Source organism: Eschscholzia californica, unplaced genomic scaffold, assembly GCF_041429995.1.
Source record: "Eschscholzia californica isolate CP2 unplaced genomic scaffold, dmEscCali1.0.p SCAF_5, whole genome shotgun sequence".
Taxonomy (NCBI): domain Eukaryota; kingdom Viridiplantae; phylum Streptophyta; class Magnoliopsida; order Ranunculales; family Papaveraceae; genus Eschscholzia; species Eschscholzia californica.
In genome coordinates, this window is record NW_028238472.1 from 34,016,889 (window position 1) to 34,032,274 (window position 15,386).

The window sequence follows — 15,386 nt, forward strand, 5'->3', positions numbered from 1 at the left end:
AACAAGAGATTTTTGTATTGATATTTGAATGAACAAAAACAAGAGATCGGTCCTTATATATAGGAACTGGCTAGTGAAAGGACAAGGTCTTTCTAGAACTAAATTACAGTATAATTATCCTAACAATCTCCCCCTGGCATATGATTTTTTTGAAACTATAAGACTAGGGGAGATCTTGAGCTTAAAGACGAGTTTAGGATGGTCTAGGGTTGTTGTTTAGTTTTCGGTGGTTTTCACTCTTCACCACATATCTCTTCCACAATTCTCCTGAATTTTTCCTAATGTTTTGGTATCCAAAAAAACATAACTAGAGATTTAACACGAATTAAAACGTAATGTTTGAAATATTATTGATCTACTCGGATTGAACCACTAAACAAGATTTCATAATATATATGTACAGAGTGACATGAAACACAAATTACTTGTTCAAAAACCATGAACAAGAAATTTGCTCTTGTTTTGTTGTTTGTACATAAGAGAATAGTTTGATGAGCAGCGGTAGGTAGTCATACACATCAGCAAAATAGACTTCTCTATTGTATCGGAATATTCTTGTCGTTGAAGAAACGATATAAGGTATTTGATCAATATCGAATCACATGGTAACGTAATAGGCCCATTTCTTGGCAATCCAAACTCTTCTCTAGACATTCTTAATAATTCTCTAAAGATAATGTTGTTTAGATATTCAAGTGGAACAACAAAACGATTCTTATCAATAGTGTAAAAAAAAAAGTACCCTTTATTAGTACATTTTTTGAGTTTATAACCCAAAAAACGGGTCCTAATAGGAGATATAGTCCTCTATAATCCTATAAAGGGTTTTAAAACCAAAATAATAATATAAATGGATATCTAGTCCATTTGGTCTCATCTAGAGAGAAAACACAAATCTCTAGATTACCAAATAAATCATAATTCCTAATCTAACCTTCCTCATATATTATAACTGATTTATCTTCAAAATCCATAAATATCTTCTTCCATTTTTATCTCCCACATTCTCTCTCCAATCACGTTTCTAAACAAAGTAAGGTTAGCTTCATTATTTTTAGTAACCGAACCTCTTTATTCTCTCTTTCTAAATCCGATTCACATAACAAAACCTCCATTAAACTCAGAAAGCTTGTTTCATCTTCATTAGAGCAGCTGTAAACACCTCCATTAAATCAGATTTAATATTGCTTTTCAGGTAATGTTAAAGATTTTGGTTTCTTCTTTTCTGTTTAATGTTTTTATTTCTTCTCTTTTAAACTCGAAGCTAGTTGTTAAACCTTCATTAATCTCAGAACTTTTCTTTCATCTTCATTAGATTGCTCGAAAATCATTCATCTTTTATAAAGTTTAAGATTTTCAGTTTTGTATTAACACCATTGTTAAGATCTAATGATGATTCTTTTTTTCCATTATCAGATTACGATGCTCTATTATTGAACATATTACATTTGTGATCCAACTACATAAGATCTGTTTCCATCTTAACTACCTTCGAATGGAAGATTTATATTTTCTCTCTCTAAAACTTTCATAACTCTTTAAGATCTTTGATGTTTATTTCTTATTTAATGATGTGTTCAATGTTAGTATGTTATTTCTCTTTCCAATGTTCATTGTATATTTCTTCAGATCTACATTAATTCCTCTTTTTTTTTTTTTTTTTTTTTTTGCAGATCAGAATCATCTGTCCGTACAGTTCTTGATCTTTGTGATTATCCACACTTATTCCTTTAACAGAATATAAAGTACAGTTACTTTACGATAAATTACCAAACTTTCTGATACAATTTGCATACATTTCACATAAGATGATGTGTTAATGAACAAAGGTGCGTAAAGTATGAAAAATTATCCAACATTACACGTCCTTTTTCACCAGAACAGTGGTCATGACAAGCATATAAAACTTCTCTTAACCTAATAAACAATTGTACTTTTCCATACATTATACATAACTTATTGATCTGTACCTGTTATTTATGATCCATCTCATTTGTTTTTTTATTAAATGTTTCATTATTAATGTATGTAAATTTGATTATAAATTTTTTTAACTAATATATATGTTTTTTTTTTTCTTGTAGTAAACCAGCACTGATGGAATTTCTTACAGAATCATCACATAAACTATAGAAGTATAAATTACGATGAAGAAGATTGTTTCTATGATCCTGTTTGGACAACGGAGTCTTACGTGAAGACTTACAAGGAACATATAAACCTTGCCCCTAACTTCGATGAACCATGTACATTTAATGAAGAGTAAAAAACACTACCATGTTTGATTCGCCGTAAACCTGGAAGACCAAAGACAGTAAGGATCGAGAGCTCGGACAACATTCTGACGGAGTTTGTTTTTAAGTTACCTAGACTACTATGTTCTTTTCATTTACAATAAAACACAGATTATTGTTCAATAAAATTTCGTTTCAGTCGTACAAAGGTTGTGTTATTTACTATACAGTTTACATAATTTTTGATAAATCACATACTTTATAACAAAAAACATGATTTCAGATTTACATTTCCTAACAAGTTACTATAATTTATGGTACATAATGGACATGTACGCGTAAAAAACAAGTAATTTATGTCAGAAAATAATCTAAGTATTCAATGGTACATAATAGATGACACACACGCATATGATAAATTACGTTGTATACATGACAAATGATGGTTTCCTCGTCATAAATAACACATAATTTACGAACTTGTTTCATAATTTGTATTCGATGTGTGTTTATGTATGAGTAAAAAACGAAAGTTAAGTGAGAGAAAGTTGATATATATGTTTTGAATATTAACCCCCAAATCACGCTAATTGATCTCAGAAAATATACTCATTCCAAATCTGAAAATTAAGTGAGAGAAAGTGATATATAGATTTGGTTTCCAAATCTGAAAGGACGAGAGAGAAAATCTATTTTGGAACATATCCGTTTTCCAAATCTGTTTTGAAAAATCTGTTTTGGAAAATATCCTTAATCCGTTACTTCCTATTAAATCTTTTCAGTTTATAACCTAAATATCTCCCCCAAATCACGCCCCCTGGTTTGGGAAATTTTCCAAATTCATTCCGAAATTTAAAAACCCCGGATTTTTTAGACGAGGGACATGGAAGGTATTTATCAATAAAGTATGAGTTATTTATGCCCTGAACAGGTTCTTCAATGGAAAAGATGAATGGAGAAGATGAAAGGATGCAAACTTTCTGGGTTAGACGATCTCTTTAGGGTTTTTCAACGAGATCTTCGGACGATTTTGGTTGAAAACCCAAATCGAGTAGGTTTAGAGAGAGAAAGTGTCTTTATGAAGTGTCACATCCACTTTCTGTTTCGGCTTCTATAGATTCTCCACAAATCACGCCCACGGGTTTTGGGAAAGTTTCCTAAAACCCTCAGAAATTCAAATATCCCGGGGTTTTTTGATTTGGGATACATTGGGTAATACCAAATAAATTATCCATACTTTATGCCCTTCTTGTAAAAGGACCAAAAATCCATAATCTAAGAAGAGTGGTCTATAAACCTATTATCAAATTGATTTTGGTCTCTATACCCATGGACTCTTATTAGTATCATTGTGTAGTAATGATATTCTTCTTCTTCTATTAATGACAACCTTCTTTTGCCATTTCTTTGCCATTGAGATAAGGCTCTTTGGACTTATCATTTGAGTTAGTGATCTTTAGAGAGAAGAGGGGGTCTAGAGAGAAAGAAGCTTGCGGAGAGCTAGTGATCTTTGGATTGATCATTTTGAGTATGTGTATTTATAGATGGGCTTACATGGTGGTGGAAACTTAGGGATTGCTAGAAGGAAAGAGGGCAACTTAATTGGGGGATTGGGTCATGTTTGGATTTAGTTGAGGAAACAAAAACAAACATGAGAAGTCATATAGGTGAGACATTGGCATTCATATCCTATTGATGGGAAATTTTAACAAACATAGCACGTTTGAGTTCTAAAGTTCGGTTGCCCTTATGGCGTGAACTACGACCATGCAATAAATGAAGTTAGGTGGTCAGTCAAGATGAAACATAACAAAAAAACAAATGTGTATCGTAAACGTCTTCCCAGCGAAGAAAGAATCTAAAATGTACAAATTCTCAATTCTCTTACACCCATATATGTCAAATTTCTGTAAAAGTACAAGATCCTAAGACCTACCTCTGTTAAATTATCACTTAAGCCCCAGTATCAGCACAAAACAAACAAGACAAAAATAACCCATCAGCTGTCTCTTATAATCACTAAGGATCAACATTTTAGTGTGAAGTTAAGAAGATGAGAGAGAGAGAAAGAGACGAGGTAGTTGTCATTGAAATTTTGAAGTATATCTGCAAGGATAGACTCATAGACAAAACCACAAGGTGTTGATATGGTAGTGTTGGGGCTGCTTTAAACCCTTGAGACGCAAAACCATGTGCAGAGGGAAATATTGCATTGCGTGAGGAAGTGAACAATTGGGGCATGCTGACTAAATGTCACATTAAGTTGGGTCCATATGCCTACTTGTTGCCTGCCCTAGTTAAATATACCGTTTTGGAATTTGGCTTACATCCCTAATTTAGCCAAACTTTAAGTACTTTAATCCAAACTTCAAAACAAATTCAAAAAGACACTCCCTGATCCTAAAAAGTCAGAAGTATAAAAAAGGTCAAGGTTGGGGACTAATTTCTGATGTTCGAGATAGTTAAAGTTAGGTTGGTTGTGATGATTTCACATTTCGGGGACTAAAAAAGTAAACTACATCATTTGCACATGGGTTTATGTCAAATGCAAAAGGGTTATGTCGACGCACATTGGTTATATCAAGGAAAGCATACCATATGACGTGAATGACAAGCGATAATGGACTATGCATTGCTCTATGAACTAGTGCATCTATCTTCATGCATTGTGCATCCGCTCTTGTGCAGAAGAAGACGAAGAATCACCAATAATATTGTGAAAAATAAATGGGTATGGGAATTTGAATTGAGGCACCGTTGAGATTTCAGATAAAAAAAACAAGAATTATGTTCAGCCTGATTTCTATGTCCTTTAGACTCAAACACAATACAACTACCAATTAGACAGATCATTTTCCGTTCTTTTTTAGCGCACATATCAAGTATGTAAGTAATAACTCGACACAAGAACCTTCAGATAAATTATCAGATCCAACTTGACATTACGGTTCAGGCACAATATACTTCTTCGAAACAAAATACTTAGAATGATTGTATCCACAAAAAAAAAAGACTTGTTGCGGTCCACCACCACTTGATGCTGGACATAGGACACCCATTTCGCATCTCGGAGGTCCAGGTTAGATTCCTGTGGAAATGAAAGGTATAAAAAAAAAAAGGAAAAGATTGGAATAAATGGACTTTTACACCTCGTAGGATGGCCTTAAGGATTTTTACATGAACGTTAGGGCCCAAGATGTTTTTATGATGGTGGTTACGGAACTTATTAAATTTATGATATATACTGTGTTCATGATTTGCTAAAGAACGAACTAGCTACAATCATAAATAACTTTCAACAAACACGATCGTGCTTCCCAATTACCAAGAATAAGCATAGTTCTGAATAGCGTTTCAGAAAAATCATATAGTGCGCAATATACCTGTTTGAAGATAGGTTTTGTTCAACATAGGCTTGAGAAGCTCCTGCTCGGACTCAGTTGTATCCCACTCAATCTGATGCTCCTTCGCTATTTCTTTCATGAGCTTCAACTTCACTTCACCAGTAGGTGATCGTACTGATAATTTCTCAATTAGCTATAAACACGAAAATGAACTTACATAAAAAGAAGTTTGTAGCTCTAGATGATTCTCTTCTCCATTTCTCACAGCACTTGTGCTATAAAAAACAACCAACCAACAAATCGACAAGCTTACCGTACGGTTAGCACCACAATTAGAACGAAGATCTATAGCTGCTGAAACGAACTATCTTCCATATTTCTTTTCAAAGATATCTCGAATTTTCACTAGGTCTGGTATATCTGAGCACCTTGGAGATGCAAATATTAGACTACAAATTCCTTCTTTCAGATCAGCTGGGCAGTCCCTGAGATAATATAAGTCCCATATCAAAACAATGCTCCTATAAGTTCTATAATGCAAAATAAGGATATCGAAGCAAATCTTAAACATTACCTTTGCTTTGAGGTAATTGAAAGCCGAGCTACAACAAGTTCACAAAAAAGCTCAATTATCTCATTTGCTGCCATCATATTTTGTTCTCTTATAACGTGTTCAACCTGAAAAGAGATTTAAGTTCTAAATACACACATAAGTTTACTTCTCACTATGTCCCCAGAAATTAGTATCATTTTTGTTTGGTTAGGATCGACAAAAGAGAAAATGAAACTGTGTATTGTTAACTTAAATATGAGACAGGTAAATTAACATCACCTACATGTTCGAGCCTTCGGATCTCATCTTTTATTATCAAGCTAGAGGTACCTAGAATTAGTACCAATAAAAGGTAATGCTTTCTTTGTAAGAATTTATTCTTGTTTTCCGAACTGGATTAGGCTTATCGATTCGATTCTTGATATCAAACATGGATGTTCTAGCTACCCGAAATGGAATCTATCACACTGAGCTACTAGAACCGAAAACATCCGCACAACTTAACCAGGGTGGAAGAATTTATGGTTGAATGGGGAAGATAAAGGGGTTCGATTACAAAAGTGTGAAAGTTCATGTTAGTTGGTAGAATAGAAATTACAAACTAAAATAAAGAACACAATAGTTTACGTGGTTCGGTCGGAGGATCACGACCTACATCCACGGAGAAAGCCATGAATGGCTATATTATATTATCTCCACAATCGTGGGATTGATTGGCTACAGACTCCAAGACTCAATGTAACTCAATTCAATATAAAATACATAGAGGTCACTTCTATTTATAGAGAGTGATTTGGGTATCTTATTTTCCTAGGACTCTATCTAGGATAAGTATAAATAATATCTTCGTGTATCTTGGACGGTTGATACGGATATCTTCGGATCTCGATCCATCTCGATCCTCATACTCTAATAAAAAGGTATAGGAAACCCAAATTGCAATACAATCATTTCCAGACATAAATAGAAATGCTAGATTTTCAGATAAAATGAAATATTATGAGCAAATTTTAGGAAATCAGCAAAAAGAATGTAAACCCTAGACATTAATAACATCAAAGCATGTATACTGTTGTAAGCAGTAAAGAAGGATGAAGGGTTAATGGCTGAACAGAGAAGAAGGAAGAAGATGAAGTTAACAGCTTTAACTAACATTCGATATGGGCGCTCTCACTCTTAGTCTGTGGCACTCGGTTTATATAAGGCAGCACGCGTGAAGAGGGTGCTAATAACCAAAGTTTAGTTTTAACTAATTCAAGATTAGTTAGTTAACTTTCTGTTAAAAGATTACTTTACTTTCTCTCTCTAAAACTGATTTTACAGTTTAGTATATAAGTGAGATGATAATTGTAATTCGATCATAACATTGAGTTGAGAAGCTAATGATAAATCGTATCTTCAAGAAACTTATTAGTTTACATGGTATCAGAGCCAAAACCCTAAAATCGATTTTCAATATCAAATTGAAATCAAGAACAACGAAGGAAGCTGATCTTCTGCAAATCAAAGAATCAGAGATATAGTCTTCATAATCATCATCAACAAAACAACTTCAACCATTGAAAGATGAATTCGAATCAAAATCAGGTAGCTTATAATCCAAATCTCACGAATTTGATTTCTGCTAGATTAGATGGTTCGAACTTTTTGGTTTGGAAAGATCAGGTAGAAAATGCCTTGATTGGAAACGACCTAGTGTGCTACATTGAGGGCACCTATAGTGAACCCCCTCAGTTAACTGTAGTGGATGGAAGAGATGTAGCAAACCCAGCTTATCTCCAATGGCGGAAAACTGACTCTTTTGTCAAATCTTGCATAAAAGCAACAATTACACATTCAATTGCTTCTGATATTCTAGGGTTAAAGACTTCTAGAGATATATGGTGTTATTTAGAAATGGTGTTTCTTCAAGAATTTGAGGCACAAAAGTCATCACTAAGAAATAAGATTCAAAATTTCAAAAAGGGGTCATCTTCCATATCTGAATATTTGAGTAAAATCAAAAATCTTGCTGATTCACTTATAGCTGTGAATGATAAAGTTAGTGAGTCTGAATTAACTAGAATAGTTCTTCAAGGATTAGGCAAAGAATACTCTCAATTTGTAATCACTATGCAAAATAGAGAGGGTGCTCTAACCTTTGGTGAATTAAGGAGCAGACTAACTCACCATGAACAATGGTTGAAAGAGCAAGAATTAAATGATGATCCAAGTGAATCATATTTTGTGAAGAAATTCAACAAGAACACTACAAGATCATCACCTATAAGGTTTTCTAATCAAACCCAGAATGTTGAATATGGTAAGACATCTTTCAGACCTAATGTGAGGCCTTCTCCTCAAACAAGAAATGGTTTCTTTGATTTCACCACAGTACCTTGTGGGATATGCTATAAGTGGGGTCATACAGCTAGACAGTGTAGATTGAGGTTCAAAGACTTCTCCTCAGAAGCTTCAAAGTCAGCCAACAGGAACTTTGCTAATCTTCATCTTCAAGAAATTGAAGATGAAGAAGAAGAAGAAGAAGAAGAATTAGACTCTCAAGAAATAGAAGAAGAACAAGCTCATTATGGTGCTGAGATAGAAGAGCACACACAAACTAATGAGAAAGCTTATTTGTCTTCAAAATCTAAGGATAAAAGTTGGATAGCTGACACAGGAGCAACAAGCCACATGACACATACTCAAGAGAATTTGGATCATGTTACTCCCTATCAAGGTACAAATGGAGTTATGATTGGAGATGGGAAATGTCTAAACATTGTGAGTACAGGTCCAGCAAACCTAGCTACTGGTTCAAATACCTTTCATCTCAAAAAGGTTCTTCATGTTCCAACTATACAAAAGAACCTACTGTCCATCTCAAAATTCACAAAAGATAACTTTTGTAGTGTAGAATTCCTTCCATGGGGATTTCTAATCAGAGATCTATGGTCCAAAGAGATACTAGGAGAAGGTCCAATGGTACACAACTTGTATAGCATAAATTTTGAAATGGATCCCTATGCTATACCTAAAGAAGATGTAGAAATGGCCTGTTTAGCAAGAGGAACTGCTGAAACTTGGCACAATAGGTTGGGACATACATCCCAAGAGATAATTTTGTTGCTAGATAGAGAGAAGAGGATCAAAGTTACATCTAAAAACTTCAAAGATGTTTGCTCTTCATGTCAATTGGGAAAGAGTCAGAGATTACCCTTTCCCACATCAGAAAGCTCTACTTCTGCTCCTCTTCAGTTGGTGCACTGTGATATCTGGGGTCCAGCACCTGTACCAACAAAGTCAGGTATTAGATATTACATCATGTTCCTTGATGATTATAGCAGGTTCTTTTGGGTTTATCCTATGAAGCTTAGATCAGAGAGTTTGAAATGCTTCCAGCATTTTCAAAAACAAAATGAAAGGCTTTTCTCTTTGCCAATTAAGCAATTTCAGAGTGATGGTGCACCTGAACTTAGTAAAGGAGAGTTTCACTCTCATCTTACAAAATGTGGAATTATCTTTCGAAGCTCATGTCCATATACACCTGAGCAAAATGGTCGAGCAGAGAGAAAAAATAGGCAAATTACATCTGTGGGTAATACTCTATTGTTTCAAGCTTCTATGCCTAAGGATTTTTGGTTTCATGCTTATGCTACAGCAACATATATCATTAACAGGACACCAAGTAAGCTTCTCTCTTACAAAACCCCATATGAATTACTTTTTGGTAAGCCACCTGACTATACTATGATTCGAGTATTTGGGTCTCTTTGTTACCCTTACTTAGGAAACACTAAGGATGATAAACTCAGTCCCAAATCATCTAAGTGTATATTCATTGGCTATAGCCCTACTCACAAAGGGTATAAGTGTCTAGACATTGACACTAGAAAGGAGTATGTTTCTAGGCATGTCATATTCGATGAGTTTACCTTTCCCTAATGCCACCGAAAATCTCTCTTCTCATACAAGTCCAGAGAGGGACTCTTCTCTGCCCTATCAAGTCTTTCAATTACCCTCTCTTCCAGCTAATGTGGATATGTCTGCTCCATCCTATCATTCTACCTATTCATTAGAAGATCAGGTCTATCCATCTTCTAGTGATTCCACAACAGAACCCAACACAACTTCCAACCCTGAACCTATTCTCTCATCAACCACACAACCAGAAGAAGTGGAGTCCTCTCCACATGAACCTATACCTTATCCTAACTCACACCATATGCAAACAAGACTGAAGAGTGGTATTCTTAAACCCAAAACTATTCCAGACCATGTGGCACATTTGTCTACTCCTTATGCCTTTAGTTCTGTGCATACCCCTATGATGCTCTCTATAGAAGAACCATCTAGTTATAAAGTAGCTATTAAGGATTCAAATTGGAAAAAGGCAATGGAAGAAGAATTTCAAGCCTTGCTCAAGAATGAGACATGGTCTCTTATACCCAAACACCCAGACATGAATGTTCTTGGTTGTAAGTGGGTTTTCAAAGTAAAATACAACTCAGATGGTACTTTACAGAGGTATAAGGCCAGGCTTGTAGCTCAAGGCTATAACCAACAAGAGGGTATTGACTATATGGAGACATTTAGTCCAGTGGTGAAGATTCAAACTGTTAGAGTGGTTCTTACCTTAGCCATTTCTAAAAACTGGCCTATTCATCAACTAGATGTATCAAATGCCTTTCTTCATGGGCATCTAAGTGAAACAGTATATATGAAGCAACCTCCAGGGTTTGCAAATCCCAATTATCCTGAGTTTGTGTGTCACCTACATAAGGCTCTTTATGGGCTTAAACAAGCTCCCAGAGCTTGGTTTACTAGAATTGCTAAGTACCTTCAAAATTGGGGATTTCTAAAGAGTGCATCTGACACTTCTATGTTTGTTTTTCAATCTTCTGGTCATATGATGGTTCTTCTTCTTTATGTGGATGATATCATCCTTACTGGTTCATCCTCAGCCTTACTTGATAGGTTACTTTCTGCTTTGGCTAAAGAGTTTGCTATGAAAAAGCTTGGGAATCTCCATTACTTCTTGGGTATAGAAGTCAAGAAAACTAATTCATCCTTACTTCTTACACAAACTAAGTACACAATGGAGCTCTTGGGTAAGTCAGGACTTTCTGATTCTAAGCCTAGTTTTGTTCCTATCTCTGTTGGGAAGAGAGTCTCTAAGCTTGATGGAGAACTTATAGATAATCCAATCTTTTATAGAAGTATGGTTGGGGGATTGCAGTATGTTACATTGACTAGGCCTGATTTGACCTATAGTGTCAATTATTTGTCCCAATTTATGCATGAGCCACGCACACCTCATCTGGTTCTCCTCAAGAAGGTTTTCAGATACTTGAAAGGAACAATTGGGGCTGGTATAACTCTTCACTCAGCAGATGTGTCTATTTTAAGAGGTTTTTCTGACTCAGATTGGGGAGGATGCCCTGATACTCGAAGGTCTACCAGTGGATACTGCATCTTCCTTGGTTCCTCTTTGGTGTCATGGTCTTCTAAGAAACAAGCTACTGTCTCCAGGTCATCTACTGAAGCTGAGTATCGAGCCCTCTCTATGGCCACATCCGAGCTCTTATGGTTGTCCTATCTTCTTGAGGAACTTGGGATTAAGGTCACTGTTCCCTTCACACTATCTTGTGACAACATGGGAGCTAAATACCTTGCTTCAAATCCAGTATTTCATGCTCGAACCAAGCACATTGAGATTGACCATCACTTTCTCAGAGATCTTGTAACTAGTTCGACTTTGGAGATTCAATTTGTGGCATCTGAAGCTAACCTTGCTGATATTTTTACAAAGGATATTCTCTCTTCTCAGTTTGATTTCTTTAGGAGCAAACTCATGTTTCTCCCTACACTGAATCATTCGTTTGAGGGGGGCTGTAAGCAGTAAAGAAGGATGAAGGGTTAATGGCTGAACAGAGAAGAAGGAAGAAGATGAAGTTAACAGCTTTAACTAACATTCGATATGGGCGCTCTCACTCTTAGTCTGTGGCACTCGGTTTATATAAGGCAGCACGCGTGAAGAGGGTGCTAATAACCAAAGTTTAGTTTTAACTAATTCAAGATTAGTTAGTTAACTTTCTGTTAAAAGATTACTTTACTTTCTCTCTCTAAAACTGATTTTACAGTTTAGTATATAAGTGAGATGATAATTGTAATTCGATCATAACATTGAGTTGAGAAGCTAATGATAAATCGTATCTTCAAGAAACTTATTAGTTTACAACTGTAGCAGTTCTTAGATAGAGATAGAGTTAGAGTTACCCTGATCCTGGCGGTGGAATCCTGACCGGATTGAAGACGCGAAGCAACAACACGTCTCATTTGTCTAACAACAACTTCTCTCTTGTTCCTGAGCAATTTGATCCTGGCAGTAGCCAACTTAGCCATGGTTTTACTGTTTCCACATTCAGAACAAGAAAAGGAAAGATTAGGGTTTTGCTATTGAGAAAGATCAAGTGAGAAAGAAAAATAAAGTCTAACCATTTGGAGGATTTGAAGCCCCAGCCGAAGAGTGAAATTTCGAAGTTCACAATTTTCTTCCATGGTGACACAGTATCAAATATAGTGATGAAGAAGCTGATGGTGGCTTGTATAGGGACCCCTGGTTAGTATACAGGGGCACCAACTTTTTTTTTTTGACAGAAATAAGCCTTAATAACTAGAAAAGTTACAACATAGTCCAAAGAAATAAAAAAACATACAGACCCGGACTATCTTATAACATGATTAACAATAAGGATTAAAAAGCAAATTTTAAACTTGAGGGGGTGTAACCGAAGCTGCTAGGGCATGTGCTTCTTGATTATAGATACGGTTACAATACACCACTTGAATGTGGAGTACGTTAACCCTTAATCGTAAGCCGTCGATTTCATTAACTTGAGGGGCACCAACTTTTGAATAGGGGGGTATCAACACTTTTTAAGGGTGATTTCATCTTTAGCCCCCTAGCTTGTGATCAACATTCTTTTTGGACTCTTAACTTTCATAAATTTAATCTTCAACAAAATAAAAACTTTCATAAATTTAAAATGATCCACTTTTCTTTCGTAAAAACCGTCAGTTAACTTTACCACTTCAAATTTTTTTTCTCCGGTTTCCTTTTATCTAAAAGATTTATTCTTATTTGTTCCTTTTTTCTTCTCCGATGACTGAAAGATGGGTCGTCATCAACTAATCAATCGACCAATTGTTGCTGCCACTATAGTAGCAGCAGTTTGTTGTTGTTGCATATCTAGGAGATCTTCTACAGTTCTGCTAAAGATGGAGAGTGTGAGAGATATGCAAAAATAGGGGGAAGAAGAAGAAATAAAAAATCTCAAGATGACCATGCATGCGAACACTTCTCAGACATACGAGAAGAAAGCAGGAAAAATTAGAATCAATTTTAAGATGGATGACATTTGGGGAAACAAAAAAAGCTCAGGTGTTAAAGTTCACTGACGGATTCAAAAAATAAAAATTATTTTTTAATTTATAGAAATTGAGGGGCCAATAAAGAAGTTGATCACAAAATATGGACAAAAAAATAACCTTATTTCTAAAACTATAAACCCCAACTTTTTTTAAACCCTAAAATTTCATTTCTCTTGTTGAAGATATGGAGAGCCCTCTGTCTTTCTCCGAGGAAGAAGCGAAACATAATCAACTTGAATTCGGGAGCTATTCGAAATCTTAGTGAAACACAGACAACAACTCTTCGTCTAAAAGAAAAAGTCTCGTTGTCGTTTTAGACAAAATAATTTTCAACAACAACGATCTTTTATATCTTTGATTTAGAAAAGAAAGAAAAAAGATTGTTAAGAAGACGGAGATGAATAAGAAAAGGAGTGGATGTAGAGAAGACAATTTGGTGGCCCAGTAGCAGTGGTTCTGGTGATGACACAAAGGTGGATTAAGAATTTAGTAAAAGACAGGCTGAAATTCAAATTAACTTTTCTTTTTTTACCCCGGAAGTCTTTCTAGACGTCCATATGTTTTTCTTTGACCGACGAAGATGAGCGAAAAAGATAGAAGAAGCTAAGGTGGGGAATAGGACCAAAATGAGATGGTGTTAAAAATGTCCGCCTACCATCTGTAGGACATCAAATTAAAAAAGCCGAAACTTAAGGTGCCCCTTTACCGTAAGTGGGTGTCATACACGAGTCTAGGCCTGTAAACGGTAGCTTATCGGATCGGATATAGGCATATCCTTATCCGAATCCAATAAGCTATCCGAATCCAATAAGCTATCCGAATATCCGAATCCGATAATTCATCCGACGGATATTATAAATCAATATCCGAATCCGATAATAGTAAAAAAATTTAAATTTTTTCTTTAAATTTTTAACCATTAGATTTAAACAATAAATCTCAACCATACATTTTATATATTATTATGAATAAATTTAAATTTTTATTAATTTTTTATATTACTTATCGGATACGGATATTTATCGGATCGAATATGAGTGTATCCGTATCCGATATCCGATAAGCAGATATCCGATAAACATTTTATATATTATTATGAATAAATTTAAATTTTTATTAATTTTTTATATTACTTATCGGATACGGATATTTATCGGATCGAATATGAGTGTATCCGTATCCGATATCTGATAAGTAGATATCTGATAAGGAATATCCCAATCCGAAATTTTTCTAAATTCGAATACGGATGCGGATCGGATATCGAATATTCGGATATCCATTGACAAGCTTACACGAGTAAAGAGGAAAGTAACGGTCATCTAACATGGAAAGAAAACGCTTTCTATTCTCTACTGGGTAGGGGTGGGAATCGGGAGGGCGCGGGCGGGCTCGGGGTACAAAGTGTCGGGCTCGGGCGGATCGGGCTCGGATAAGCCGAGCCCGAGGTAGGGAGTCGGGCGGATCGGGCCGGACCAATCACTCACTATAGTAGCGCGTAGCCCGTCCGAGCCCGGCTGCCCGAGCGGGTTCCAACGGACTCGGGTTTTTGAGATTTCTTTTTTTTTTTTTTTGAGAAGATTTTTTTATTGTTTAACCTAACTGAAACCCTAGATTTAGTTTTAAAAAAAATAGTCTAAAAACCTAATCTTCTGAAACCCTAGATTTAGTTAAAAAAAGACAGTCTAAAACCCTAGATTTAGTTTAAAAAAACAGTCTAAAAACCCTATATTTTAATAAAACATAACCTATCTCAAGTTCTCAACCCATTAAATGAAAATCCAAGTCTAAAAAAAAAACAGTAAACCCTAGTTACTAATAAAATATCATTACAACCCAGAT

The 15,386-nt window shown here is 35.3% G+C and overlaps 2 protein-coding genes across 2 annotated transcripts; both read right to left on the reverse strand.

The window, feature by feature from the left end:
• Positions 1 to 325: 325 nt before the first annotated feature.
• LOC147538761 (auxin-responsive protein SAUR68-like) lies at positions 326 to 4,395 on the reverse strand. Its single transcript, XM_086642996.1, has 2 exons — positions 3,562 to 4,395; positions 326 to 747 (listed from the first exon to the last, which is right to left on the reverse strand). The coding sequence occupies exons 1-2, from the start codon at positions 3,673 to 3,675 to the stop codon at positions 430 to 432; spliced, it is 432 nt and encodes a 143-aa protein (XP_086499122.1). The 5' UTR covers positions 3,676 to 4,395; the 3' UTR covers positions 326 to 429.
• A 726-nt stretch (positions 4,396 to 5,121) lies between these two features.
• On the reverse strand, positions 5,122 to 12,718 carry LOC147538762 (uncharacterized). Its single transcript, XM_086641828.1, has 6 exons — positions 12,609 to 12,718; positions 12,390 to 12,522; positions 6,153 to 6,256; positions 5,892 to 6,063; positions 5,618 to 5,771; positions 5,122 to 5,322 (listed from the first exon to the last, which is right to left on the reverse strand). The coding sequence occupies exons 2-4, from the start codon at positions 12,513 to 12,515 to the stop codon at positions 5,943 to 5,945; spliced, it is 351 nt and encodes a 116-aa protein (XP_086497954.1). The 5' UTR covers positions 12,516 to 12,522; positions 12,609 to 12,718; the 3' UTR covers positions 5,122 to 5,322; positions 5,618 to 5,771; positions 5,892 to 5,942.
• Between the last annotated feature and the right edge of the window lie 2,668 nt (positions 12,719 to 15,386).